This window comes from Oncorhynchus tshawytscha, linkage group LG11, assembly GCF_018296145.1.
Source record: "Oncorhynchus tshawytscha isolate Ot180627B linkage group LG11, Otsh_v2.0, whole genome shotgun sequence".
Taxonomy (NCBI): domain Eukaryota; kingdom Metazoa; phylum Chordata; class Actinopteri; order Salmoniformes; family Salmonidae; genus Oncorhynchus; species Oncorhynchus tshawytscha.
This window is the reverse complement of record NC_056439.1, coordinates 16,162,284-16,188,014: the sequence shown is the minus strand read 5'-3', so window position 1 is coordinate 16,188,014 and position 25,731 is coordinate 16,162,284. Positions and strand designations below refer to the sequence as shown.

The window sequence follows — 25,731 nt, the reverse complement described above, 5'->3', positions numbered from 1 at the left end:
CATCCATGCTCACAATTCATGTAGAAAAGTGCAGTTCATGGGCTTATACGAGAAAGAGAGGCAGGGGGAAATTACACTACAGAACAGTAGCAGCGCAGCTGCACACACAATCTACCGTCGTTCCCTCCCCGTCTGAGTCGTGCCTAGTCAGCTGCAGCTACGTGGCATCGCCAGTATAGGGCGGAAAGAGAGCCCTTAAATTGAAATTGAGAGAAAGCGAGAGACCGCACTGACCATGACACGTCCTCTCCTCGCCCGGGGTTCCACGTGGACCCAGTCATTGACCAAAACAGATCCCGTGGGCCAGTTCGAATACTTTCAAAATACATCCTTCCCACCATATATCGTCCACCTCTGCTGTTACGTCAGATCAGTGAACACTTAAAGGAAGAAAAGAAGGATGTATTGTAATGATTCGACCGGTGACTCGCTCTCGCTGCTGCGCAGTGCAGATATTACCGGGAGGGCTGAACTGTAGAATCTCCCGCTATGAAATCACAACCTCAATTTACAACACGGCGTTAGCATGCGTTTCTCTGTCTACTCGTCAAACGGGCCATCAGGTAGGATAAGGCAACATTGCAATGTAAGATTGCAACTATTTAAAACGATGCATCATAACTTATTTGACAGACGTTTTGAGTGAGAGATTGCTACGTTACTTTTGTAGCGTCAGATGGATACAATGTTGCAGCATTAGCATCACAGCTATCTCTGTAGTAATAATGGAGATGTTTTAAAGCACCAGGCCTACTGTATGTTATGATGATACCGCTTAATAATTCAACGTTGGACACAAATGCCAAATCACTGCAACTGTAAAATAGCCTACGCTCGTCTGGCCTTCCTACGGATGCAGAACTGATGGGCTGAAAGCATAAATGATTTCTCATAGCCTACGGTTATTGCCTTAGTTACATCTTCCAGAACATCATTCAGAAATGTTTGAATAACAAAATGAACGGCCTAAATGTTACGATACGCCTAAAATGTTTAATGTCGGAGCGGAATGACAGCCCCAGTTATTTTCGTACTTGCAGGTGCATCGTTAGAGACTGGCGCTGACATGTTGGTGACGGGTGTGCTTTCCCTGCTCCTACTCGCGCACCAGTGTGTTTCTGCGCCACAGGTGCCCGGGGACCAAAGGTGGGCCCTGACACACACACACATACACACATCGAAGGTATAGGGTTTGGCCTCAAGTTTTTAATATGAACCTAGATGGATTTTCCAGCAGGTTTAGGTTTCCTGTTGGCTTGGGTATATTTTGCCTTCCTTTCTTTTGTTGTTTATTTGGTGAGCCAGTCAGACAACATGATGTGTAGTGCTCCTGACAGCATTCAGCCATCAGCCAGCACTGAGGGACTAGCGTTGTGTAGGAGTGATGCCACCTGAAGTAAAAATCTTTTTTTTAAACAGAGGAAGTCATATAGGAATAACAGAGACAGGAAGTATGATGTTTAGGGAATTACATCACATCCTGTCCCTGGGTGGTAACAACAACAGAGGAGAAATAGGGATCAGAGTTCCGAGAGCCTGTTTTATATAGTACCTCAGGTAGAGGTCAAAGATAATCTTTCCCTGCATTTAATCCTATTAATAAAACCAACAAAGTATTTGTTATCACAAGTCTCTCTCTTTCTCTGTGTGTGTATTTGTCCCACAGAGTAGAGTCAGCAGGAGCCCCTCCCCCTCTCACACTGGCCAATCCCTTTGGCTCTGGAGACGAGGAGCGCAGGTGCGTGGCACCTTTTACTTTAATTATTACAGGGGTGGTCAACTCTACAAGATAAAGGGTTTAATGAGGCCAAATCTGGCCAACCCTCCTCCAGGAGAGCTGCTGTGTGTGCAGGGCTTTGCTCCAGCCCTAATTTAACCCTTTAATCTGACAGGGGCATGTATTATGTTAATTCACAATGTCTGCTCTGGACTTTGAGTAGGTGTTATGATGTGTCTCCCAGACAGATAAGATACTGTATGTAGCTATGTTCTAACACAGGTTTATGATGCTGTTATAATGTTTGCCTTTGTCAACCTGACTTGTGTTATGCTGCCAGTATGACTGCCTATTTTCACAACAATCTGGTTGAACAAACAAATGACTGAAATAGTTTCTGCTTATTACACAATTACCCCATTTAGTTGTGTTCTCTAAAAGGTGAAAGGTTGTCTAGGTGTGTGATCTGTCCAGGCCTCAATTTATATGCAGCTCACACACCGCCACTGACTAGGCCTACTGTGTGATTTAAGACAGGTGAGCACAAGGGCATGCTAACTGTACACTAGGGGTTGAATAGCATATTTCCGTCCGAACGCACTCCTTTTTCCTGGGATGAATAACTGCGAGAAACCGGTAAATTATAATAAATTCTTTCTATGAACAGCATGATGTGAAATGGAACTTTAAAATTATATGCAATGTCTAAATCTGTCTTGTCTACGGACTTCTCTGCTATCTGCATGATCAATCATCATCACTCAGGGTGGGGGACAGACAGGGCATCTCAGTATGAAACCCAGTTCACAATGCATATATCATCTCATCATGGTTACTTTTTTTTCTTGACTCACCAATGTGCTGCAGCATAGCCTATACTACATTAACAGGCTATAAGTACTGAATCTGCATCTTATTTACACATCTCCATCTGGCTTTCAGGGGTCAGCTTTTTTAAAATGTAATTTCAGCTGCAGAGTTTTAAAACTGCATATAGCTTGAATATCGTTGCTTTAAGTCAGTGCGCTCGCGAGCACTCTCGCAGTCTTTCTCTCTCGCCAAAATAGATAGTTATGTTCAAGATTGATACTTTTGTATAAATAGTGCATGTGGACACCCCTTCAAATGAGTGGATTGGGCTATTTCAGCCACACTCGTCAACGTTTCCCTTTACTGTGGCAATAGTGATCAAATCAGCGCAATATTAGCTGCTTTCATTGCAACATACCGAAACAAAACCAACTATGCAAGAGATTTCGGAGTAGGAGTCTATTTCGCACGACCAGACCAGTGCGGCATAACAAATCAGAGCTGCAGTAGGCCTATATGCAAATAGACCATTGTCATATATGGATCTTACTTGAACTGTACTGTGCAGATCAAAGCAAGAGCTCCATGTAGCCATTTGTGCACATTTTGCTCATATCCTTTGCTAGTTAGTGAGATATTAGCCTGGTTATAGATAACTTCTAGTCCGCAATAGGGTCGTGACTGCCTACAAGAGCACAAAATGTGTACAAGTCAGGTAAAGAGCTTTTTTTTGTCATAAAGGGGCAGTGTTGTATTTTGAGGCAGGCTTGAATAAGCTAAGCAGCCAATAGGCAGAGAGCAGCATAATTTGTCTGATTCTCTGTAATAATGGTATGGGAATAATAATTGCATTTGATTTTGTAAAGTGGTTTCTTGCATCAAACAACACCATTTTCAGTCACCTCCTTGTCTGAAGGACAAGTGTATAAACAGGTTAATGTCAAGCCCTGCATGTTTTTTTAAGTCTCATGGAATGTAGGTCTACTGTACATTCAACACCATACATTGGCTGCTACTGTAGGCTGAATGATAGAACAGCAATTTCCATGTTCATATGTCATGCGATGCATTTTCTCCATTGTTTTTTATGGTAGGGCACTCTGGTAGGCCTATATTATGATCAAATATCCACAGTAGCCTAGTTGGCCATTGTTACAACTGTAACTTAAAGTGGGTACAGCCTCAGTATTCACAGTAAACGTGCACTGGAAGTTGCACAGAATCTTCACAACATTCAAGCTTGCGCTCAGCAGACCTGAAATTTGCTCAGTGACGAAACATTTTGAGGGAACATTGTGTACAGTAGTACATGCCATGCGCACCAGTTTGAGTGTGTCAAAAACTCTGCCGGGTTTTTCATGCTCAATAGTTTCCCATATGTATCAAGAATGGTCCACCACCCAAAGGACATCCAGCCAACGTCAGACCAGTGGTCGAAAACGGGTTATTGATGAAAGAGGACAAAGCTGGCTGTCACAAATTGTGCTGAGCAACAAACGGGCTACAGTTAGTCAACTGACAGTCCAGTACAACATTGGTGCCCAAAGACCCATAAAAGAATGCACAACATGTCGTACCTTGACACGAATTGGGTATGGCAGCCGACGACCTTATAGTTCTTTCAGCAAAAAAAAAAACAAGAAACTGTAGTTGCAGTGGGCTAAAGAACGAAAACACCGGACACTGGAGAATTGGAAACATTGCCTGGTCTGATGAATCCTGGTTCCTGCTGTTTCACACTGATAGGACGACTAGGGTATGGAGAAAACCACGAGTACATCCATCCATCATGCCTCATCTCAACATTGCAGGCTGGTGGTGATGGTGTGGGGTGTTTTCATTCCATACATTGGGTCCCTTGATAAAAGTGGAGCAACGTTTGCCACAGGATACAGTGAGGGGAAAAAGTATTTGATCCCCTGCTGATTTTGTATGTTTGCCCACTGATAAAGAAATGATCAGTCTATAATTTGAATGGTAGGTTTATTTGAACAGTGAGAGACAGAATAACAACAACAAAATCCAGAAAAACGCATGTCAAAAATGTTATAAATTTATTTGCATTTTAATGAGGGAAATAAGTATTTGACCCCTCTGCAAAACATGACTTAATACTTGGTGGCAAAACCCTTGTTGGCAATCACAGGGGTCAGACATTTCTTGTAGTTGGCCACCAGGTTTGCACACATCTCAGGAGGGATTTCATCCCACTCCTCTTTGCAGATCTTCTCCAAGTCATTAAGGTTTCGAGGCTGACGTTTGGCAACTCGAACCTTCAGCTCCCTCCACAGATTTTCTATGGGATTAAGGTCTGGAGACTGGCTAGGCCCCTCCAGGACCTTAACTTCTCATGGCTGCAATCCCATTAACGGGAGCGATATGACAACAGCCAGTGAAAGTGCAGGGCGTCAATTTCAAAACATAAAAAAATCTCATAAAATTCCTCAAACATACATGTATCTCATACTATTTTAAAGCTAATCTTGTTGTTAATCCCACCACAGTGTCCGATTTCAAATATGCTTTACAGCAAAAGCACCATAAACAATTATGTTAGGTCACCACACAGCCACAGAAAAACACAGCCATTTTTCCAGCAAAAGATTTTCCAGCCAGAGTCACAAAAACCACAAATAGAGATAAAATTAATCACTAACCTTTGATCATCTTCATCAGATGACAATCATAGGACTTCATGTTACACAATACATGTATGTTTTGTTTGATAAAGTTCATATTTATCAAAATATGAGTTTACATTGGCGCGTTACATTCACTAGTTCCAAAAACATCCAGTGTTTTGCATAGCCACATCATTCAACAGAAATAATCATCATAAATGTAGATGATAATACAAGCTATACACATGGAATTATAGATATACCTCTCCTTAATGCAACCACTGTGTCAGATTTCAAAAAAACTTTACGGAAAAAGAAACCCATGCAATAATCTGAGACGGCGCTCAGAAGTAAACGTCACAATAGCCGCAAAGATGGCGTCAACATAAACAAGAAATGACATGATAAATATTCCCTTACCTTTGATGATCTACATCAGAAAGCACTCCAGGAATCCCAGGTCCACAATAAATGTTTGTTTTGTTCGATAAGGTCCGTTATTTATGTCCAAATACCTTTTGTTAACGCGTTTGGTATACATATCCAAAAGCTCATTCTGGTCAGTGTTACATCGGACAAAATGTTATATTACTGGTCGACAAAACATTTCAAACTAAGTACAGAATCAATCATTAGGATGTTTTTAACATATAGCTTCAATAAAGTTCCAACCGGAGTATTCCTTCGTGTCTTCATGAACAATGGAACGCAAGTGGGTACCATGAGGAATAAGCGTGATCAGAAAATGTCTGACTGCCAGACACCTGATAGATTCTGTTCTCATTCACTCCCACAACACCGTAGAAGTCTCACTCAAATTTCTATGGATGGTTGACGTCTAGTGGACCCCTTAGGCAGTGCAACATCATTAATATCTCAAGGGGATTTCATTGGGGACTCTGATGAATACATACAAAGCTCAGATTTCTCACTTCCTGTTTTGATTTCTCCTCAGGATTTTGCCTGCCATATGAGTTCTGTTATACTCACATCATTCAAACAGTTTTAGGAACTTTAGAGTGTTTTCTATCCAATACCAATAATAATATGCATATATTAGCAACTGAGACTGAGGAGCAGGCCGTTTACTTTAGCCAACTTATTCATCCAAGCTACTAAATACTGCCCCCCCAGCCATAAGAAGTTAATATGCTTTTTCTTGAGCCACTCCTTTGTTGCCTTGGCCGTGTGTTTTGGGTCATTGTCATGCTGGAATACCCATCCACGACCCATTTTCAATGCCCTGGCTGAGGGAAGGAGGTTCTCATCCAAGATTTAACGGTACATGGCCCCATCCATTGTCCCTTTGATGCAGTGAAGTTGTCCTGTCCCCTTAGCAGAAAAACACCCCCAAAGCATAATGTTTCCACCTCCATGTTTGACGATGGGGATGGTGTTCAGCCACCAGATCTCAATCTAATTGAGCATCTGTGGGATGAGATGGAACGACCTATTTGGAGTAGAGATCCACTACCAGGGAGGGGGGGTGCAGCTCAATATTAAGAAGGTGTTCGTAATGTTTTAACATGACACTTCCGGTTTGGGTGGGGAAATATCTGCTTACACGGGAGAAAAGTGATTTATTCTCGGGATTGTTTGAACATTTGAAAAATACAGGGAATATATTTAACCCTACTGTACACAGAACACACCAGGGAGGGAACAGAGAGCTTGTTTGTAAAACCTTGAGACATGTTGAGACTAGATTATACTTTCTGTACAGTGAAGTAATGTGCTACCCAGTCAGGTGGGCCTGAGGTTGAACCTTGAACCTATCCCGAGCCCTAACCTCTGTGAACCGTAACTGCTGGCCTCTAACCGTGTGTGTGTGTGTGTGTGTGTGTGTGTGTGTGTGTGTGTGTGTGTGTGTGTGTGTGTGTGTGTGTGTGTGTGTGTGTGTGTGTGTGTGTGTGTGTGTGTGTGTGTGTGTGTGTGTGTGTGTGTGTGTGTGTGTGTGTGTGTGTGTGTGTGTGTTAGGCTGCTGCAGAGCTACATCAAGGCCAACCTGAAGGAGGGACAGGGAGGACCAGATAGCACCTGGGAACAAGGTAAACACATCACACACACAATCATTGACATAAATAATGAATAAAACATCTTCCTATTTCCTGCTGGTCAGAGGTGTTTTTCCTGTTTAGTCTCCATGACTATGACCGCAGCGGTGACATGGATGGCCTGGAGATGATGAGGCTGCTCTCTGAATACAACTCCCACAATAGGCCTGGAGAACAGTCAGCTGAGCCGGTGAGAGGGGTGTGTGTGTGTGTGTGTGTGTGTGGAACATCTGTAGAAAAGATCTTCATTGTTATGGTTAGGACATACTTTGTCTTGATCTTAGTCAGTTTAGCCTACTAGCTAGCAGGACATAATATAAGGGTTGTGTATCAGGATTCAAATAGATAATGTAGCCTGCACTGTTGTCAGTATGAAGATGTTACTGTTGGACTCACTTTAGCTGTAAGTAAATCTCCACTAACGCTGAAGTTGACCGTACAGTGTTTCAGTTAGTGAATATGTACACTAAGCCAATGTTTTTTGTCGTGTGTGTGCGTCCCAGGTGGTGGACATGGTAGACTTTCTCCTGCAGACTCAGGATCTAAACATGGATGGTCTAATAGCTCCCCCCGAGCTACTCTCTCCCCCCAAACTACAACAACCAGACTCCTACTCCCAGGGTGCACCTGAACAGGGAGGAAGTGTGGCACAGGAGCAGGTAAATGTCCAAGTGGAAGTCAAAGTTGAGGAACCAAAACTAGAAAAAGCAGCACAGAAAGAGAGGAATGTAGAGGAACAGCCCAAGGACGAAGAGTCAAAGCCAAGAGTTGTGGGACAGGAAGTTAAGACCAATGAACATCCTATACAGGCAGAGGAGAAAGGACTGCATATCCCAGAGGCCCCTACTGCTGATCATGAGCAAAATAGGCCTGCTCCTGTACATCAGGGGCAGCCTGAAATGTAAACACACAATAACACGTAAACAGCACTCCAACACTTCCGTCCAGACAATAGCAGGAGCCCTTTGACTGACAGCAGTTAGCAAATCACAGCCCCTCATCTACCTTGGAGGGGCTTGTTTTTCACATTGAGGGATTTTTCTTTGGTACTGAATTAAACATGTCAGCCAGATTGTTTAAGCTGCTGTTATTTCACATTGCACTTCTGAACAAGATCAAGTGAGAATATAATTCAGTATTAAATGTATTTTGCCAAAAGATACCATACACTGCTAAATAGTTGCTATGAAAATGAAGCCATATTGGAATGGACAATCTGAAGAAGTTAATGGACTGCATGTATGAACTTGTCAACACAATGCCTTTAAATGATACTTGGAGAAAGTGTTCCCCTCCAGTGCAATATTAAATGTTCACTCCCCTCATGAATGCAAAAGGAGTGGTGTGGTTTAAGAAATTCAGTGGGAAAAGCCCTTTAACTCATGGAATTGGGCTCCGTCACAGCAGCTGTTGACTAGATTCTCCCTTTTCCAGATCGAAAAACCTATAAACTGAAGTGCCATCTGGTGATTTTCAGATTACATTTATTTTGCTGCCTGCTCACAGTAAACTAGAGCCCAATTTAGTCTCAATTCTAGAAGTGTGCACTTGTTCCTTTAAAATCCATGAGGGGAGGAAACACTTTGTGGAGTTGTGTAATCAATGATTTAGGAACATGGGATAAATATTTGGTTTGCTGTAAAGTTCCTGAATTGGAAGGTTTGTATATTTATGACAAAAAAAAGCCAACACGACTGCCACCTTTGTAGTTTCTCAGTGGTCACTGATTGCACCTTGTTTAAAAAAATAAATTTAAAAAACTTCCACTCAGGGATTGCTATGCCAAAACCCAATTGGGCCCCTAAGCACTTGGAGAGCCAAGAGGATGACAGCTGTAAGCAATATGGTAATATTCACCACCTTGTCATCTAAGCTACCAGTATGTGGAAGTCTCACCATGTTGCTTACACTATGAAAACCCACAAGTGCATATGGGTCCATACCTACTAATGACAATTTAGTCACCAGATGGGTCAAAGTAAAACAGAATGCCGAGGCATGTATAGAACATTAGGTGGACGTTTAGAAAAACATGTTCTGGGGGAATCCACTGAAGGACATGACAGTTTGAGGCCAAGTCAAACATGTAAACTTTTATTTCATCATGTAACTCAAACAAGCATCTCAGAACACTTCATCAGAGTAAGGAGAGAACCATTAGAAAAATCATTCAAATCACAACCCATCACTACTACAAAAAAAATCAATTTCTCAATGATGATCCAAGTTAACAAAATGTGCACAACTGATCACGTCAAATGAAAAATATATAAAAAAAAAAAAAAGGGTTTAACACTTTAAAAGCATAATTAAATAAATGCATACTGGGACAGAAGTATTTTAGCATAGCTAGTGACCTTGCCATCACTGGCAACATCATACTCACTGGGGACGGTCTCTATAGTCTAGTGGTTATTCTCCCTGCACTGACAACACAACTGGACAGGTGAAAGCATATACGTCACAGGGATCCTCCATATTGCCTTCACCCATTCTGTGTTGTCAGATACAAGAGGAAGCCACTAGAGACACCCGGTGTGACATTGACCCAGAGCCACCCCGAGACAGCTGGTCATACACGTAACATGAGCCATAGGTAACACTGTACCACAGACATTAGTAGTGTTCTGTCCTGTAGTTCAAAATAGTGAAACATTGAACTAAAAATAGACAAAGCCATGGTCCAAATAGAACCCTAGCCACTACTCTGACACACTACTCAGATCTGAAGCAAATCAGAATAGGACAGATCTGAAGCAAATCAGAATAAGACAGGTATGAGCAATATGGTAGTAGCTCCATCTTTCCCTCTGATAGGGTGGAGTTTCCTTCTCTTAAATTATTTTGGAACTACAGAGTTGCCGGGTCGCCGTCTAGTGGACAGGAAACCGGCGCATCTGCAGCCACCTCATCACATCCTGTTAACATTGTCATGGTTACAAAGGGATGCCAGCCACCATCTCAGACTCGATGCCACAGTGGTCTTCACCTCGCACGATCTTGAAGAAACCTGAGACACAGGAGAGAAAATACACACATTAGACACCAGAAAAAGCTATTGCTCAACAGGTGAGGTCTTATTTGACCAGAGTGTCTCACCATTATCTCCCCAGTCAGTGTTCCAGGAGTTAGCAGCCAGCCAGTAAGGAGTTCCCCCCTCCTCTCCCCAGCCTAGGACCTTAATGGCATGGCCTCCTACTGCACTACCAGAGACATGCCGGTACACACCTATAGAGAGATAAGTGTTAGGGTGTGAGAAATAGGAAAAATGTTTGATAGAGTGAAAAGTGAGTGGGTAAATGAAAGCAAGAGTGGAAATTAAGTGCGTGACCTCACCAGACTTGTAGAGCAGGAAGTCTTCATAGACAGTGAAAGCACCCTCTACAGGCCCATTCTTGTAGAGCTCCTTCATGATCTCCTTCTCGTCAGAGGGCACACTGTACGAACGCTTACCTAGAGGACAGGAGATAGGGCATGTGCATCTCCATGGGCCAGAGCCTTGCTTGAATACACTAACAGTACAGATTAAATCACTCATTTTCAAATTAATACATAATGCATGTGTCTTACCGAAGTGCTTGTCCTGCTTGTAGCCAGGTGTGTATCCCGGCTCACACTGGTTGGTACATTGTGGGGTGTCACCCTCCTCTCCTTTACAGGGGGGTCGTGTGCCGTTGACATGGTGCTCACAGGGAGGGATGGAGTAGGGCCTGCAACCTGAGAGACAACCAGACAGAGAATAAGTGCGTTTCACATGATGCTCAGAGAGGATGGAGTAGGGACGACTGTGGGGAAACAGTGAGAAAGTGTGCTCACTACTCACCAATGTGAGAGTCATAGAGTCCTCCAGAGACCAGCCCCTCTTTAGTCCAGAAGTCCCACGCAGCAGAGGGGTAACCACCATTACATCTAAGAACACACAGTTAATGCAAGCGCACAAATCACACCAATTGCACAGAGCAGGTGAACGAGAAACATTTATATGCACATACCCCATGCCACAACTTTCACAACAGCTGAGCAGGTCTTCAGAGGAGATCTCCACGCTGACTTTGGCGTTGCTGTGGATACACACGCGGTCTGAGATGGCCTCCACAGCACCAAACGCCTTCAGAGGAACAAGCATGTCAAACACGCACTCAACTTCACAGATCAGTCACAGGAATATCCGTGTGTGTGTTCTTACCCAGCAGCTGCCACAGGAGCCCTGGTCCCTGACCTCCTTCAGAGTGGGGCAGTTGGGCCACTGCAGTCTGGGGTCAAAGTTTTTAGGCAGCTCCATGTCCCCTGTATACTGCACCCTACAGAGGAGAGAACAAGGCGGTCATTAACCCTACATGCTACAACCTACCTTACACACTAACCCTCCAGAGAGACAGCCATGGAGAAAGAGGGGAGAGAATAACAGGAGAGGACCAAGACTGAACATGTGTACAGTTACTGTGTAGTGTTGGTGGAATCAACCTGAAGTTCAGCCACTTTTCACTTCCTTCTTGCAGTCTCTCGATTCAGCACCAACACACTAGCTAGTACATTCCCTCAATACAACCCACACACAGCTGACACTCACATGGTGGAGAGTTTGGGTCCTTTGAGCAGGGTGCCACACAGCTTCTTGACATAGCTGTAGTCCACATTATGAAAGTTGTGGCCAGCCTTCCATGTAGTGTTGGCCTCGTTGATGTAGTTTACCATCTCATGAGAGAGCAGAGGTAGGCGGGGCCGGGCCCAGCTGATTGACAGCCCAGACACCAGCAACAGCACACACCACATACTTCCTGTAAGGACATGAAGGCATCATGGGAACTGGAGTGCAAACTAAAGAAGAGTAAGGCAATGTAGTTTTGGACATTTGCGTGCCCAGACGAAGTCAACCCCGTATCTAGACACCCACAGGTGGAAATTAGACTTAACTAAATGTGGCACATTTACCGAGATGTCGACTGACGATGGGAATTCTTCCACCAACTGTTGAAAGAGACTAGTCTCTCTGTAACAGTATAACTATAGACCGTCCCCTCGCCCATACCCAGGCGCGAACCAGGGACCCTCTGCACACATCAACAGTCACCCACAAAGCATCGTTACCCATCGCTCCACAAAAGCCACTGCCCTTGCAGAGCAAGGGGAACTACTTCAAGGTCTCAGAGCAAGTGACGTCACCGATTGAAACGCTATTTAACGCGCACCACCGCTAACTAAGCTAGCCGTTTCACATCCGTTACATCTCCACTCCATGTGATCCTTGTAAAGGTGAAGGCTAGGCCCTAATCAACAAGTTTGGTACGTAATCGCCTAGTTAATAACAAAGCTAATGCCACATGCAGACCTACCGCCTGCAGACTGGCGTCAGGTAGTCACAAGTGTTGTGACGTGAGCATGCAGTCATGCAGGGACACAAACACGTGAGCTGACCTAAAGCAGCTCTTAAGAGCAAGGCCACAGAACAGACCACTCAGCACAATCAGATCAAGAGGACAGAAAGAAGAGGTCTTCCATTTAACTGGAGGTGCAGTCATTCTTGGTAAAGGGGGGTTGGTGGTGCAATATTGAAGTCACATGGCAGGCATAAGTCAGCAGCAAAATGATCTAGAAAGGGGCAAGTAGTTCAACATGAAATTCCCCTCGACAACATGACTGCCTAGGACTCCTCTCAACGCAGCATTGACAACATTCAGCCAGGCAGGCAGCCAAGTACTACTTCCCTAATAAGCAGGGCCAGTAGCAATAACTTCTCTAAAGCACAGGACCACTGGTCATATGGTAGAGGAACATATGACTCACCAAGACTTTCAGATTTCATTTTTTGACTTGATTAAAGTTAAAGGAATTGCTACATGCCTATAAGACATTTTTTCCCCATCCTGTCTGAGACTGGTGCAACAAGCTATCCCATTGGCAATTGATAAAGCAGCACCACGTCTTCCATCAGTAGGTCAAGGTTAGGGTAACTCCAACCACGTCTAAACTAGTCTCAAAAGGACATAAACAGGGCAACGTTTAGTAAGGGGGAAATACCTGAACTGTCAGAACAGGCATTCATAAAAGGTGGAACGTTCCAAAAGGAATCTGTTCCAAAAACTTCGTAATGTACAAGGATGCCAACAAAGGCATACAAAGTAACATGGATCAATTCACCTAGCTAACTAGCTGCCGAATAGGCATCTACTCACCACGTAGCTTATTCTTAATGTTTGTCCATAGGCTACCAGAGTGAGGACATAACTTGTTTATTCCCGAAAAAAAATGAGTGAAAACGTGATTAAATAGCCATCTTACTCTGCCGCTATACAACTTTGTATTCGTTGTTTGTTACCAACCTTGTTATCTACGAAGTTTTGTTACAGATTCCTGTTGGAACGCACCACAAATTGTACCCACCCACAGAGGAAATTGAAAGAGTATTTCTCAGCAGTGACTCTTATTGTTCTGCTTTGACATGAATCACTAGCCTCATCACATGGGAAATTAACTGACAAACGTTGGTAGGTCGGTCTGCAAGCACCCGCATATAACGGTCTAGATAGAACCTGTACGGACAGGATTTTGCTCTGGCTAAACACCAACACTCACGATTGAGCTAGCTACTCAATCAAATAACCATCAAGACATTAAGTTCGTTGGTTGAATAAAGTATTTGGCTAGTAGACTTGGACAAAATGCCTGTACACAGGGAGACCTGGGACAGGAGTGAAGAACACTGCATATGAAATGGGGGGTGGCCCAGGCACTTCAGATCACTTGACTTCGGACACCACAAGAGTCACTTTGAGATTCAATTACTAAGGGAGTGTCTGGCTTTCAATTTCTTATCCAGGGCTATCAGACTTGTTTACATTGAAACCAGGATTTCCGTTACATACCAGTCCAGACATGTTGCTTACATAGGGTAGGGAATTGATCCGAACCCTTTCCGAAAAGGTATTGAGAGTTGTAGTCATTGCAGATTGTCATCGCACAACTCATAGCGCGCACACGCGTATAGCGAAAACAAGTTGTGAGACGAGAATAGCATCAGGTTGCCATCAACCCATTTCAGAACTGGCACTCTGAAAGTAACGTAGCTGGCTGACAGAGACACCGCCCAAAACAACACCGCCGCGTTTCAAAGCGCATAACGTTAAGTCATTCTAACATTAATATCGATCTGTGTGTCACAACAAAATGTACATCAGGAAATAAATAACTAGCTAACGTTATCTATTGTGGTCTTATCCAAGAGGACAATCTTGCTAGCTTGCGAATGAACGTTAGTGTAGCTATTGTTGCCTACAGTAGTTAACGTAAACTAGCTAACGATGTTGCCAGTTCCTGTAGCTACATTAACATTCCCCAAGTTGTGAATTCAGATACGTTACCTGTTGTCTGCTTGTCCGGTGTACCGAATAATAATTACACTACACGTGCACCTTTCTTAAACTACTTTCGCCTTAACGAGTCTGACGTTTAAATCCGGTGAATCACGTGACTTGTCACGAGCCTCTGGCGTATCCCTCGTGATTCTTGCAGATGCACGTTAGATTTGGTAACGAGTAAATTGATACAATAGGCCCGTGATTTAACCACTATAGGCCTATTTATTTATAACAACTATGATGAGTAGGGGATATATTCAGGCGAGATGAAATGTGCACAATGTCAGACAGTTCTAGCCCAATAATGTTTGGACCATGTTTTGGGGTGCTAACATGTTGGCTGTTGCCATGTTGTTGCTACCATACTATGTTGTTGTTTTAGGTCTCTTTATGTCATGTTGTGTTGTCTCTCTTGTCGTGATGTGTGTTTTGCCCTATATTTTAATTACATTTACTTTTTATTCTCAGCCCCGGTCCCCGCAAGAGGCCTTTTGGTAGGCCGTCCCCATAGGAGGCCTTTTGCTTTTTGGTAGGCTGTCATTTTATAAGAATAAGAATTTGTTCTTAACTGACTTGCCTAGTAAAATAAAGGTAAAATACAAATAAATACACTCCTCCTGAACAGGCCCCTTGATGCAGGTAAAGCAGAAACGTAGGCCTATAGGATTTGCATTTACTAACACTTTCTACACAAGACTGCGTTTCAAGAACAACTTGTGACTGCAAAACAAGCCAAGTCATCATATAAAATAAAGCATCAGAGGGCAAAAGACATAAACCACAGCAAAGCTATTGTGTAACTAATGAATGATCAGTCTTCTTTCTGTTCCTCTGTTCGTTTAACTCAGCTGACAAACAACTTATTAGATAATCATGAAGAAACAGAATAAAGAAGGTGTGACAGATTGGCCTTGAACCCTGGTCGTCTGCATGACTAGATAAACAACAGCAACAGCATCCTTCCATCGTGGTAACGCTAGTGTTTATTCAGCTGTACTTTATACAATTATGAATAACCATTATATTATTTGAATAACGACATTAGATGAAGCAATCAGATGCATCACGTTCACCTGGTGTAACAATAATAACAACAACAACAACAAGATCTTATTAACACATTGTCAAGTACAGATACAAAACTTTACCGAGTCAAAACACAGTGAATAACACTACTGTACACATTTCATACAGTAAATGTGGGCAAAAAAGAAGAAGATGTATACAATGCAAGAAGCTGGAAATTGACGTGCACCATTCCATTCATTGTGACGAGCATATACAGATAAGGCAATGAGACTGACAGCCATTGCAGCTGATGCTGTCGTTTCTACAAGGCAAGCGCTGATTATTTCCTTATCAAGCCAGGCATTGAGATAGCATTCTAAAGCGTGTTTGTGCACCAAGATACATTTAAAAGTCCATACTGATATTAGTAGGCTATATTAGCTAGTATATTAACTTTGCATGGACATACATTCTAAAAGCTGTTTAATGCAATGTGTGTGTAAGTGATTTCTCTTTTCACATCTATCATTAGACACAGTACACTGTCTTTGACAGGCTGTGTAAAAATAAGGACGAGCATGCAGTAGTACCATTTTCCTCAGCTCTAGGTAGCTCACACATTCCCTTTATATCAACAGAGATAAAACAATAGTTCTGAACTGATCTCGTCCCGAGCTGTCTCTCTCTCTCTTGAGCCTGGGGACAAAGTTAGTTCTGAATTCACTATAAACACAATTAAACAAAAAATAAACTACAGTAAAAAACAATGTAAAAAACACAACATTCTGATAACACTGACCTCCAAACATCCATAGCAGCACATGACCTATAACCTCTAGATTGGCCTAGCTCTATTTCTCTCCCTACCTAGCCTTCTAGGAACAAAGGGCCCCCTTGGGGGGATAGGATAGGGATAGGAATAGGACCAGGCTGTAGAGGATCCGGAAGCTCATCAATACTACTAGCAGCTTGTTTCAGGCACTTCCACACTGATAGATACAGTCTGCTTTGATGCCACGTGAATAGATACGATTAGTTGGATCTTTCTCCTGTCTCACAGAAATAGAAATGATTTCTCCCGACAATGGTCCACAAAGATCTTATATCTTCGCCATTTGAGGTAAATTCGAGATTTAGAAATAGCACCTATACTGACCGAAATGAATTGAACACTGAACACATTTGAATAATTTTGTATATATTTAAATACTAGTACCTATCAGACTTAAAGGTCTGCTTGACATGTCGGGACTAGCTGTAAACAAATTGTAAATAAGAGTAAGAATATCGGTTAAAATTTCACATAATGAAAGTATCTACGTACATTACCTATTATTGTTGTTAACTTTAGATTAAATATCACATTTGAATACTATAATAATGAATGTATATACAGTAGCCTATAATAGTAGAGTAAAACCTAACATGTGATCAGAGCGTCTCCATTGACTAACTATTAGCACCCCTTCAATTATCCCAATCATATCATAATACCTCGTAAAAGTGCAAACTGCCTCAAATTATTGCAGTTATATACAAGAAAGAAAGAAGCAAAGACAAACATATAAACTCTCTTCTCTGTCAAACCTTAATAAACCCCAACTTAAGCTATCATAGCCTAATGATGAATCATAACGCTTTATGATGGCACTAATTCAATCCATAGCATAAAGTAAACCACACTGAGGGTTCACTCACAATTTCTATGTCATAGAAATATAATCTAGTTTTAGATTCTAGTTTTAGATTCTATTTCTATGGTATATCCTCTACCAGAGGCGTTAAACCATGTGACACACCACACACGCCATTACTCTCACGGACATTATCATTCAATGTCAACATGAAACCGCATCTGTTATTAAAATAATACTGCATGGACATTCTGAGCATACTCACAGTGCAGTTTTCTTAATCTGTGATTGATTGAATCGGGGCCTAAGAGCAAAAGGACATCCCTCTGTTCCTTAACTAAAGACTACTTCCAGTGCAGTTTCTCTGTTAGTGTGTCTGTGTGTGATAGATACATGTGGATTCACAACCTCACACCGGCTAATTAAAATGGATACTCAAGACAAGCTATTGTTATTTAGTGTGAAACACGTCTGGCTAACCTGGGTGCTGAGCTGGTTCTAATTTAGTCAACAAGCCCTTGGCTAGTAATAGACCAGTTGTCTGGCATGACAACAATTTTGTAATAGCACTGTTGAATACAGAACCAGCCTGACACTCAGGCTAACGTCATATATCTTGTAACATATTCTCTATATTTTGTGTTCTTTATCATCTCTAGACCTGGGTCAAATACAATCATGTTAAATACTTTTAAATACTTTAGGCACACTTGATTTAGCTTGGAATGGAATGGAACAGTGGTACAATGGAACCAATTAAATAGTCCTGAAAGTGTAAACCTCACCCACCCAGCTCCACCCCGGTCAAGCTAAATCAAATACACCTCAATAAGTATTTGAGAGTATTTTACATGTATTTGACCAGGTCTGATCATCTCACTCCACCCATTGTCCTCCTTTAGATCAACTTTTCTCTATGGTCTACAAACTGGACCAGTTGTTTTCTAGCGTGCGTGGTGGTGGCGGTGGTAGAGGGGCTAGGACCTGGTTCCTCTGGAACAGCACGAGGCTCCTGTCTGGGGGTGGAGGTAAAGAGGGGCTCCCTGATGCGGTAGGGTCTACGGTAGGTGGAGATGGGCGACAGCTCAGAGCCCCAGCCCAGGTAACTGCCACTGGATGGGGAGACTGTGTCAGTGCTGAAGTACAAGGCGGTGCCAGACTCCGTGGGGTTAAAGTTCCGCTGGGGGCTTCCCATGCCCAACAGCAGGGACGGTGATCTCTCTGGAGACGAATCACGTCTGGCATCCAGTGACCCCGCAGAAGATGACCCTTCGGTGTTCGAGGTGACCACGTTGCTGTCGATGTGGCGGTAGTCTGGGTACTTGGGTGAAGAGGGTGTGGGGGAGCAGTAGGTTGCGCTCTGGAAGTCTTCCTCATCTCGTTCTTCAGAGGGAGGGGGACTGGAATGAGGGGGGCTGGAGTCGTCTTGCGGGTTGGAGGGCTCAGAGAGGTGACCTCTAACCTCCTCAACTAGGACCTCCACCAGCGGCGGGTTGACTTCCTGGATGGGAGAGGGTGAGGGCAGCACATGTCTCACCTCCCCCTGTCTCACTGCCTGTCTCACCTCACTGATGATGTCTCTGGCTGGGGCTGCCTTTATAACCTAGGAAGAAGAAGGACAGCTATGGTGAATGATATTCTATAATAATAATAATTTGGTTGGTGCTTAAATTTGTCCTGTTTTCACATCCAGGAAATAGATATAGGAACTTATCAGAGAACATCCAACAGTAGTAGAGAATAGCAAATAAATCTGCACCCATTCAAAAGCAGATACCAGAGTGCGGGTTTATTTGGAAAAGATCACTGTTTTGAACATCTAAACATGACACAGAAACTTGACCAAAACAATAACCTGTCAAGGATACACTTCAAGGAGAAGGGGGAAAAATGGAATTGGGTGCTTATCTCACCTCCTCCACCTGTCTGACCTCGTCAACCTGGGGAACGATGGGAGAAGATTGTGGAACGTTGAGAGAACGTTGCGGAATGTCTGGGGACCTTGGCAGAGTCTCTTCCTCTAGTCCCAGCAGCCTGACCAATCCCCCTTCACCATAGGCATGGCTTATTCTAGCCACATCACCTGTCTTCATGGCTAGGCGAATCAGCAACCAGTGGTGGTGCTTCCAGCCCTGCCATTGGCTAGGGAGCTCCAACAGATTCCCGCCACCCACAAGTTGACTGTGGCGATGGCTCTTCTCTTCCAATGAGAGAGAAGAGCCCCGGACTGCACAAGCTCCGCCCATTCCATGGTGACGTATGCTCTGGAAGATCTCAAAGGACTTAGGGTGGAGGAACCGGTAGTACAGGACTAAAGCTATCACTCCTGTAATAACAAAGACCGACATATGAGTATGTGAGTATGAGTGTGGGTGCGTGTGTGTGCGCACGCGTGCGTGTGTGTGCGCGTGTCTCACCAATGAGGAAACTACAGAACACGGCGGCTGGGATACCCATGCTATCCCATGATGCAACACTGAAGAAGTCGGAACCTGCCAGCAGAAGAAGAGCGTTCTCGATAAACATGGCCTGCAGGAGAGAGTAGAGAGAGTTACACACACACAGGATGCGCATGATTGTATATGTGTAGGGAACACACACACACACACACACCAAGTAGAAGCCGGCCATGCGGCATCTGGAGGCTCCGTCTTTGACGTTGAGGAAGAGGAAGATGTGAACAGCTCCCAGAACCAGGTTGAACAGGCGCCAGCGCAATGGCGTTTTAATGATGTCACTCTGCTGCGACACCAACCAGAACGTAGCACCCAACCAGTGAAGACCTGAGACACACAGGAGCAGGACAAACATCACTGAATGTTCACACACACACACACACACACACACACACACACATCTATCTACAAACGCACACTAAAAGAGACACACACACACACACATATATATACACACACTCACCAATAACACCAAGTACCCACTGGCGGAACAGGCGTGTGAAGAGAGTGAGGGTGGCGAGACGTGCTCCCAACATACTGACCTAAACACAATTACAACAAGTCTGTTACTATCACACACACACTTCCACACACACTTCCACACACCCAGCCCAGCCAGCCCTCCTACCCTCCAGAGCAGTCTACAGGCAATAGCAGCAGGGGTCATGGGGAGATGTCCAGGTCTGATGAGGGAACAGGCTCTGGCATACAACACTAAGGCCCAGGCCAGGGACAGCAGGCACACCGCAAAACACACTGACACTGGAGAGAGAGTGAGAGAGAGAGAAAGAGGTTGGGGAGAGAGGTAGAGGGATAGATAATATGAATACTCTGTAGGGTGATTGTATCAAACACACACACAGACACACACACACACACAGACAAGTAGTACCTGGTGAAGAGAGTCCTACATCGGTACAGATGAGGACATATGTCTGCAAGACAGTCTGTGGCAGAGTTACCACCAGTGCCTCTAACAGGCGGAGAGCTGAAACATCAGCCTGCTGCATTATCTCACTACACCGATCCTCTCCAGTGGATGTCATAGTCTCCCATAACCTGGAACACACACACACACACAAAACAGAGTTAGAGGGAGTGAGACACTTGTTTTTGTTTCATCGCTGACCTCTCACCTCTGACCCCTAACCCTAAAGAGGTACTACAGTAGCACACAGCAACATTTGCAGTGTTAAATCAACACTTAAATAGTTCATTTTAACACTATCTCTGAGTGTAAAAAGTGCTCTGATTATAGTGTTAATGTAACACTCTGTAGTGTAGAAAATGTAAACTGCATATATATATATATATTATATATATATATTAGTGTTAAACAAAAACACTGTTACAGTAAGTCATTTTGGGTGTTGTTTTAACACTGTATGGCAGGGACTAGATTCAGCCGTGGCCCATTTTTTTCTTGAGTGGATGATCAGGGGGACGGAATATAATTAAAATAATTTGTAGACTGCAAAAAGCCCAAACAGATATAATATTTGACTAAAACATAATTATTACAAACCTTGCTTACACTTTAATTACAATCACATATATCTCTATATTATTTGTAGGAATACTTTAGAACAGATTTCCAAATTAAAATCACTGAGCCTCCTTTTTTTTTGGTTGTTGAATTTTTACCCCTTTTTTCTCCCCAATTTTGTGGTATCCAATTGTTTTTTAGTAGCTACTATCTTGTCTCATCGCTACAACTCCCGTACGGGCTCGGGAGAGACGAAGGTTGAAAGTCATGCGTCCTCTGATACACAACCCGACCAAGCCGCACTGCTTCTTAACACAGCGCCATCCAACCCGGAAGCCAGCCACACAAATGTTTTGGAGGAAACACTGTGCACCTGGCAACCTTGGTTAGCGCGCACTGCGCCCGGCCCACCACAGGAGTCGCTGGTGCGCAATGAGACAAGGATTTCCCTACCGGCCAAACCCTCCCTAACCCGGACAAAGCTAAACCAATTGTGTGTCGCCCCACGGACCTCCCGGTCGCGGCCAGTTACGACAGAGCCTGGGCGCGAACCCATAGTCTCTGGTGGCGCAGCTGGCGCTGCAGTACAGCACCCTTAACCACTGTGCCACCAGGGAGTCCCCTGCTGCCATTCCTGAGCAAGCTCTGTACTGGTGGTGCCCCAATCCCGCAGCTGAATCAACTTTAGGAGACAGTCCTGGCGCTTGCTGGACTTTCTTGGGCACCCTGAAGCCTTCTTCACAACAATTGAACCGCTCTCCTTGAAGTTCTTGATGATTCGATAAATGGTTGATTTAGGTGCAATCTTACTGGCAGCAATATTCTTGCCTGTGAAGCCCTTTTTGTGCAAAGCAATGATGACGGCACGTGTTTCCTTGCAGGTAACCATGGTTGACATAGGAAGAACAATGATTCCAAGCACCACCCTCCTTTTTAAGCTTCCAGTCTGTTATTGGAACTCAATCAGCATGACAGAGTGATCTCCAGCCTTGTCCTCGTCAACACTCACACCTGTGTTAACGAGGAGGGAATCAGTGACATGATGTCAGCCTGTCCTTTTGTGGCAGGGCTGAAATGCAGTGGAAATGTTTTGGGGGGATTCAGTTCATTTGCATGGCAAAGAGGGACTTTGCAATTAATTGCAATTCATCTGATCACTCTTCATAACATTCTGGAGTATATGCAAATTGCCATCAATCAAACTGAGGCAGCAGACTTTGTGAAAATTAATATTTGTGTCATTCTCAAAACGTTTGGCCACGACAGTACAATACCTTTCAGAAGTTTGGGGTCACTTAGAAATGTCCTTGTTTTTGAAAGAAAAGCAAATTTTTTGTCCATTAAAATAACATAAAATTGATCAGAAATACAGTGTAAACATTGTTAATGTTGTAAATGACTATTTTAGCTGGAAACTGAGGATTTTTAATGGAATATCTACATAGGGGTACAGAGGCCCATTATCAGCAACCATCACTCCTGTGTTCCAATGGCATGTTGTGTTAGCTAATCCAAGTTTATCATTTTAAAAGGCTAATTGATCATTAGAAAACCCTTTTGCAATTATGTTAGCACAGCTGAAAACTGTCGTACTGATTAAAGAAGCAATAAAACTGGTCTTCTTTAGACTAGTTGAGTATCTGGAGCATCAGCATTTGTGGGTTCGATTACAGGCTCAAAATGGCCAGAAACAAAGCACTTTCTTCTGAAACTCGTCAGTCTATTGTTGTTCTGAGAAATGATGACTATTCCATTAGAGAAATTGCCAAGAAACTGAAGATCTCGTACAATGCTGTGTACTACTCCCTTCACAGAACAGAGCAAACTGGCTCTAACCAGAATAGAAAGAGGAGTGGGAGGCCCCGGTGCACAGCTGAGCAAGAGGACATGTCCATCAGAGTGTCTAGTTTGAGAAACAGATGCCTCACAAGTCCTCAACTTGCAGCTTCATTAAATAGTACCTGCAGTCGTCTAACGTTGAATGACAACAAACACTTTATTGAAGCATCACCACTGTTGACCAATCACCGTCGAATCAGCGTAGACTTCGGCTTCTGATCTTCGGCATTGCCTCGAGAATTTTTTTGTCTTCACAAACCCTTGCCGAAGGCTAAAACTAACAAAAACGTCACAAAATATCATAATATATGCACAAACTGTTTCGAACTGTTTCAGAGGGGAAGGATGCGGACGCCTTAACACAGTAGTGTTTAGGAAACTCCAGGATTACAGGCCACATCAGGCCTGCAAGTCACATTATGCTGGCTTGCAAAGTGATGTGTAATTCCTATTGAAATCCAGAGTTAGGATATCCAACAGTTTTTATTCACCCGCAAACTGCATTCAGAATGGCTGTCAGGGTTAGAAAAATTGATAAAAAAGATGACCTAAAGACGTAAACCATTTAAATCAGTAACGGGTGCAGTAAATCTAACTAACTGGTTGGATTTGTTTTGAAAAATGTATGTTATTTATCTTAGTGTATAAGATGAATCAATGTACATGCAAATACAGATATTAAAACAATCCTAAAGATTCTACCTACAGTAGAGCATGCTGGGAAATATAATGATGTGTATGGGACTGTTTTACTCTCCACAGTGTAAAACAATAACTCTGTTTATCAACACCAACACTGGGGGCTCTTTTATGCCACTGAGTGTTAATTTCACACTTGCAGCGTGAATTTAACACTTGAAATGTTACACTGAAAAATCAACACAGCTCAATTTGCTATGTAGTACATTACCTTCTAAAGATGCCCAGGTGCAGGATGTGAGTCCATTTGAGATCTTTGCTGCATATACGTCCATCTGCCTGGTACCACAGCCAACTAAGCAACTGGGGGCCCCATCCAGGGAGGAGAAACAAGGCTGTAAGCCCCGCCCAGTGGCCATAGCAATAGTTATGCCCCACCCACAGGTAGTACACGAAACAGTAGATCACTGTGGAGACACACGCACTGGTAAATACATCTACACAAATGTACACTTTTGCTGACTTGCTGACGGTGTTTATGTACAAATGTGAACAGGCAAAATGTCATCGATATGTAATTAACATCAACTAATGTGTAATTAATATCCTAATTAACATCTGTTCTGACTCGAGACCACAAACGTGCTAAGCATTTGAACAAGTGCAGTTTCAGCATAGTATGTGTGTGTGCGACCTCCACCACGACTATAGGCTGAGGCCAGGGTAGGGTCTGGGAGATTCTGCGCTGTTTCCGTATCTCTAATTGGCTACAAAATGCACGCTCCTCATGTCTGGGAGAACCACTGAACGAACGATGCAGTGCTCTCTCCCTTCAGATCTGCATTTTCTTTCTCCTCCCCTACCCTCCCTCTTTCTCCCTCTCCTGTCTCGGCAATATGAACCATCTGCCGGACCAGATGGGCGGTATAGGAGGGAGGGTAGAGTCGGGTCCCCCCAATCCGCTATCCATTCATGGCACCCAGAAAAAGGCGCTCGAATATGACAAAAATGCGCCACATTTCTATTAGCATAACTAAAGCTACAGCTGCAATGTGTTCGCGGCTGTGCTGCTGCATGGTTTCATAACCATCTGGGTAAATATAGAAAAACAACACCAGTGACGCACGCACCTATAAAGATTCGAATGTATCTGGAAATGCAGATTAACATTTTTATACTTTAGGAAATATGAATTAATTAAACCTTTATGCATGCAGCCTTTCGTGGTATAACCCTGTACTGATATGATTTGACGTGTAGCCTAGGTGTGGTGAGAGATACAATAGGCCTATCTCCATCACCGGAGAGGTGTGTTTCGGTCGTTCTCGGTAATGGCAGTGCTAAACTTACGCGCAGTCCGCTCAGCCACAATGAGAAATGCAGTAAACGCGAAAACGCAAACTTGGCAGCAGGCCACGCAGGAGCCTCCCCTGTCCCGGGAAGTGGTGTATTGTCTCATCACGGATATGTAGAATCTTAAACTGTTGTGTTGTTATTGTGATGAGTCCCATGCAGCATAATCCGGTACAAGGTAGGGAGGGTACCCGGTTCTCTGCTCGGATCCGTAGTCCTTTGAAGATGGCTTCTGACGTCATGGCCCGTCATGGTCCATTAAAAAGTCAATCTGCAGTTGCTACATCTGTTTTTGGACGTATAAATTAATGATATGTACCCATTGATTCTTGAAGAATATACCTTGCAAATATCTCATGAGCTTAGTACAGTTGTCTTTCCCGCATCAGAATCCAAAATATTCGCTTTTTTTTCTTTCATTCCAATGTTTGTAAACAAACATTATATCGCCTCAAAACATGGTTACAATTATCATGTTCATATCATGGATGGTCAGTCCTTGTATTCATAGCTCTGTCTATGAATTTGAGAGTGGTTACACTTATCCAGTCCCATCCCTCAGCTTTTTACCGAAAGGGGAGGGGTGTGGCTTTGCTATTGTTTCAACTACCGATTGCCCCTTTAAAAGGCAAAGTCTCAGATTTTTTTTCATTTCAACTAATGAATAACATTGGTAAAAAGCATGACTTTCATAATACATAGTTAATACAGTATTTAGTGTCATGTATTAGATAGTTAATACAATATTTGTCTCGTGAT

General features: G+C 43.4%; 3 protein-coding genes across 5 annotated transcripts; 1 reads left to right on the top strand and 2 right to left on the bottom strand.

The window, feature by feature from the left end:
* Window positions 1-394: 394 nt before the first annotated feature.
* Window positions 395-8,902, top strand: LOC121847721 (cell growth regulator with EF hand domain protein 1-like). Of its 2 annotated transcripts, none has more exons than XM_042329829.1 (6): window positions 395-563; window positions 1,041-1,146; window positions 1,667-1,738; window positions 7,126-7,196; window positions 7,268-7,392; window positions 7,706-8,902. In XM_042329829.1, the coding sequence occupies exons 1-6, from the start codon at window positions 527-529 to the stop codon at window positions 8,105-8,107; spliced, it is 813 nt and encodes a 270-aa protein (XP_042185763.1). In that variant the 5' UTR covers window positions 395-526; the 3' UTR covers window positions 8,108-8,902. The 2 variants fall into 2 exon arrangements, with proteins under 2 accessions (XP_042185763.1, XP_042185764.1); XM_042329830.1 differs by having other exon boundaries at window positions 530-586.
* A 378-nt stretch (window positions 8,903-9,280) lies between these two features.
* On the bottom strand, window positions 9,281-14,696 carry LOC112261490 (cathepsin B). 2 transcript variants are annotated; one of them, XM_024436861.2, is made up of 9 exons: window positions 14,561-14,696; window positions 11,773-11,980; window positions 11,389-11,503; window positions 11,195-11,310; window positions 11,026-11,111; window positions 10,773-10,919; window positions 10,539-10,655; window positions 10,302-10,430; window positions 9,281-10,212 (listed from the first exon to the last, which is right to left on the bottom strand). In XM_024436861.2, exons 2-9 carry the CDS (start codon window positions 11,973-11,975, stop codon window positions 10,139-10,141), a joined length of 987 nt encoding a protein of 328 aa, XP_024292629.1. In that variant the 5' UTR covers window positions 11,976-11,980; window positions 14,561-14,696; the 3' UTR covers window positions 9,281-10,138. The 2 variants fall into 2 exon arrangements, with proteins under 2 accessions (XP_024292629.1, XP_024292630.1); XM_024436862.2 differs by lacking the exon at window positions 14,561-14,696 and adding an exon at window positions 13,376-13,516.
* An 821-nt stretch (window positions 14,697-15,517) lies between these two features.
* Window positions 15,518-25,211, bottom strand: LOC112261489 (XK-related protein 5). Its single transcript, XM_024436860.2, has 9 exons — window positions 24,970-25,211; window positions 23,891-24,086; window positions 20,548-20,714; window positions 20,284-20,417; window positions 20,119-20,197; window positions 19,813-19,982; window positions 19,617-19,728; window positions 19,113-19,525; window positions 15,518-18,802 (listed from the first exon to the last, which is right to left on the bottom strand). Exons 1-9 carry the CDS (start codon window positions 25,076-25,078, stop codon window positions 18,098-18,100), a joined length of 2,085 nt encoding a protein of 694 aa, XP_024292628.1. The 5' UTR covers window positions 25,079-25,211; the 3' UTR covers window positions 15,518-18,097.
* Window positions 25,212-25,731: the final 520 nt, after the last annotated feature.

What these genes read in the sequence shown, in the direction of transcription:
- LOC112261490 (XM_024436861.2), bottom strand. Translation starts at nt 11,975, where the DNA reads ATGTGGTGTGTGCTGTTGCTGGTGTCTGGGCTGTCAATCAGCTGGGCC. An exon ending in GCTCCTGTGGCAGCTGCTGG is followed by an intron (nt 11,311 to 11,388) that starts GTAAGAACACAC and finishes GTTCCTCTGAAG; the next exon opens with GCGTTTGGTGCTGTGGAGGC. An exon ending in CTTCCTGCTCTACAAGTCTG is followed by an intron (nt 10,431 to 10,538) that starts GTGAGGTCACGC and finishes ATCTCTCTATAG; the next exon opens with GTGTGTACCGGCATGTCTCT.
- LOC112261489 (XM_024436860.2), bottom strand. Translation starts at nt 25,078, where the DNA reads ATGAGACAATACACCACTTCCCGGGACAGGGGAGGCTCCTGCGTGGCC. An exon ending in CACCTGGGCATCTTTAGAAG is followed by an intron (nt 20,715 to 23,890) that starts GTAATGTACTAC and finishes TGTGTGTTCCAG; the next exon opens with GTTATGGGAGACTATGACAT. An exon ending in AGGTCAGACAGGTGGAGGAG is followed by an intron (nt 18,803 to 19,112) that starts GTGAGATAAGCA and finishes TCTTCTTCCTAG; the next exon opens with GTTATAAAGGCAGCCCCAGC.
- LOC121847721 (XM_042329829.1), top strand. Translation starts at nt 527, where the DNA reads ATGCGTTTCTCTGTCTACTCGTCAAACGGGCCATCAG. An exon ending in CTCGTCAAACGGGCCATCAG is followed by an intron (nt 564 to 1,040) that starts GTAGGATAAGGC and finishes TCGTACTTGCAG; the next exon opens with GTGCATCGTTAGAGACTGGC. An exon ending in AGATAGCACCTGGGAACAAG is followed by an intron (nt 7,197 to 7,267) that starts GTAAACACATCA and finishes CCTGCTGGTCAG; the next exon opens with AGGTGTTTTTCCTGTTTAGT.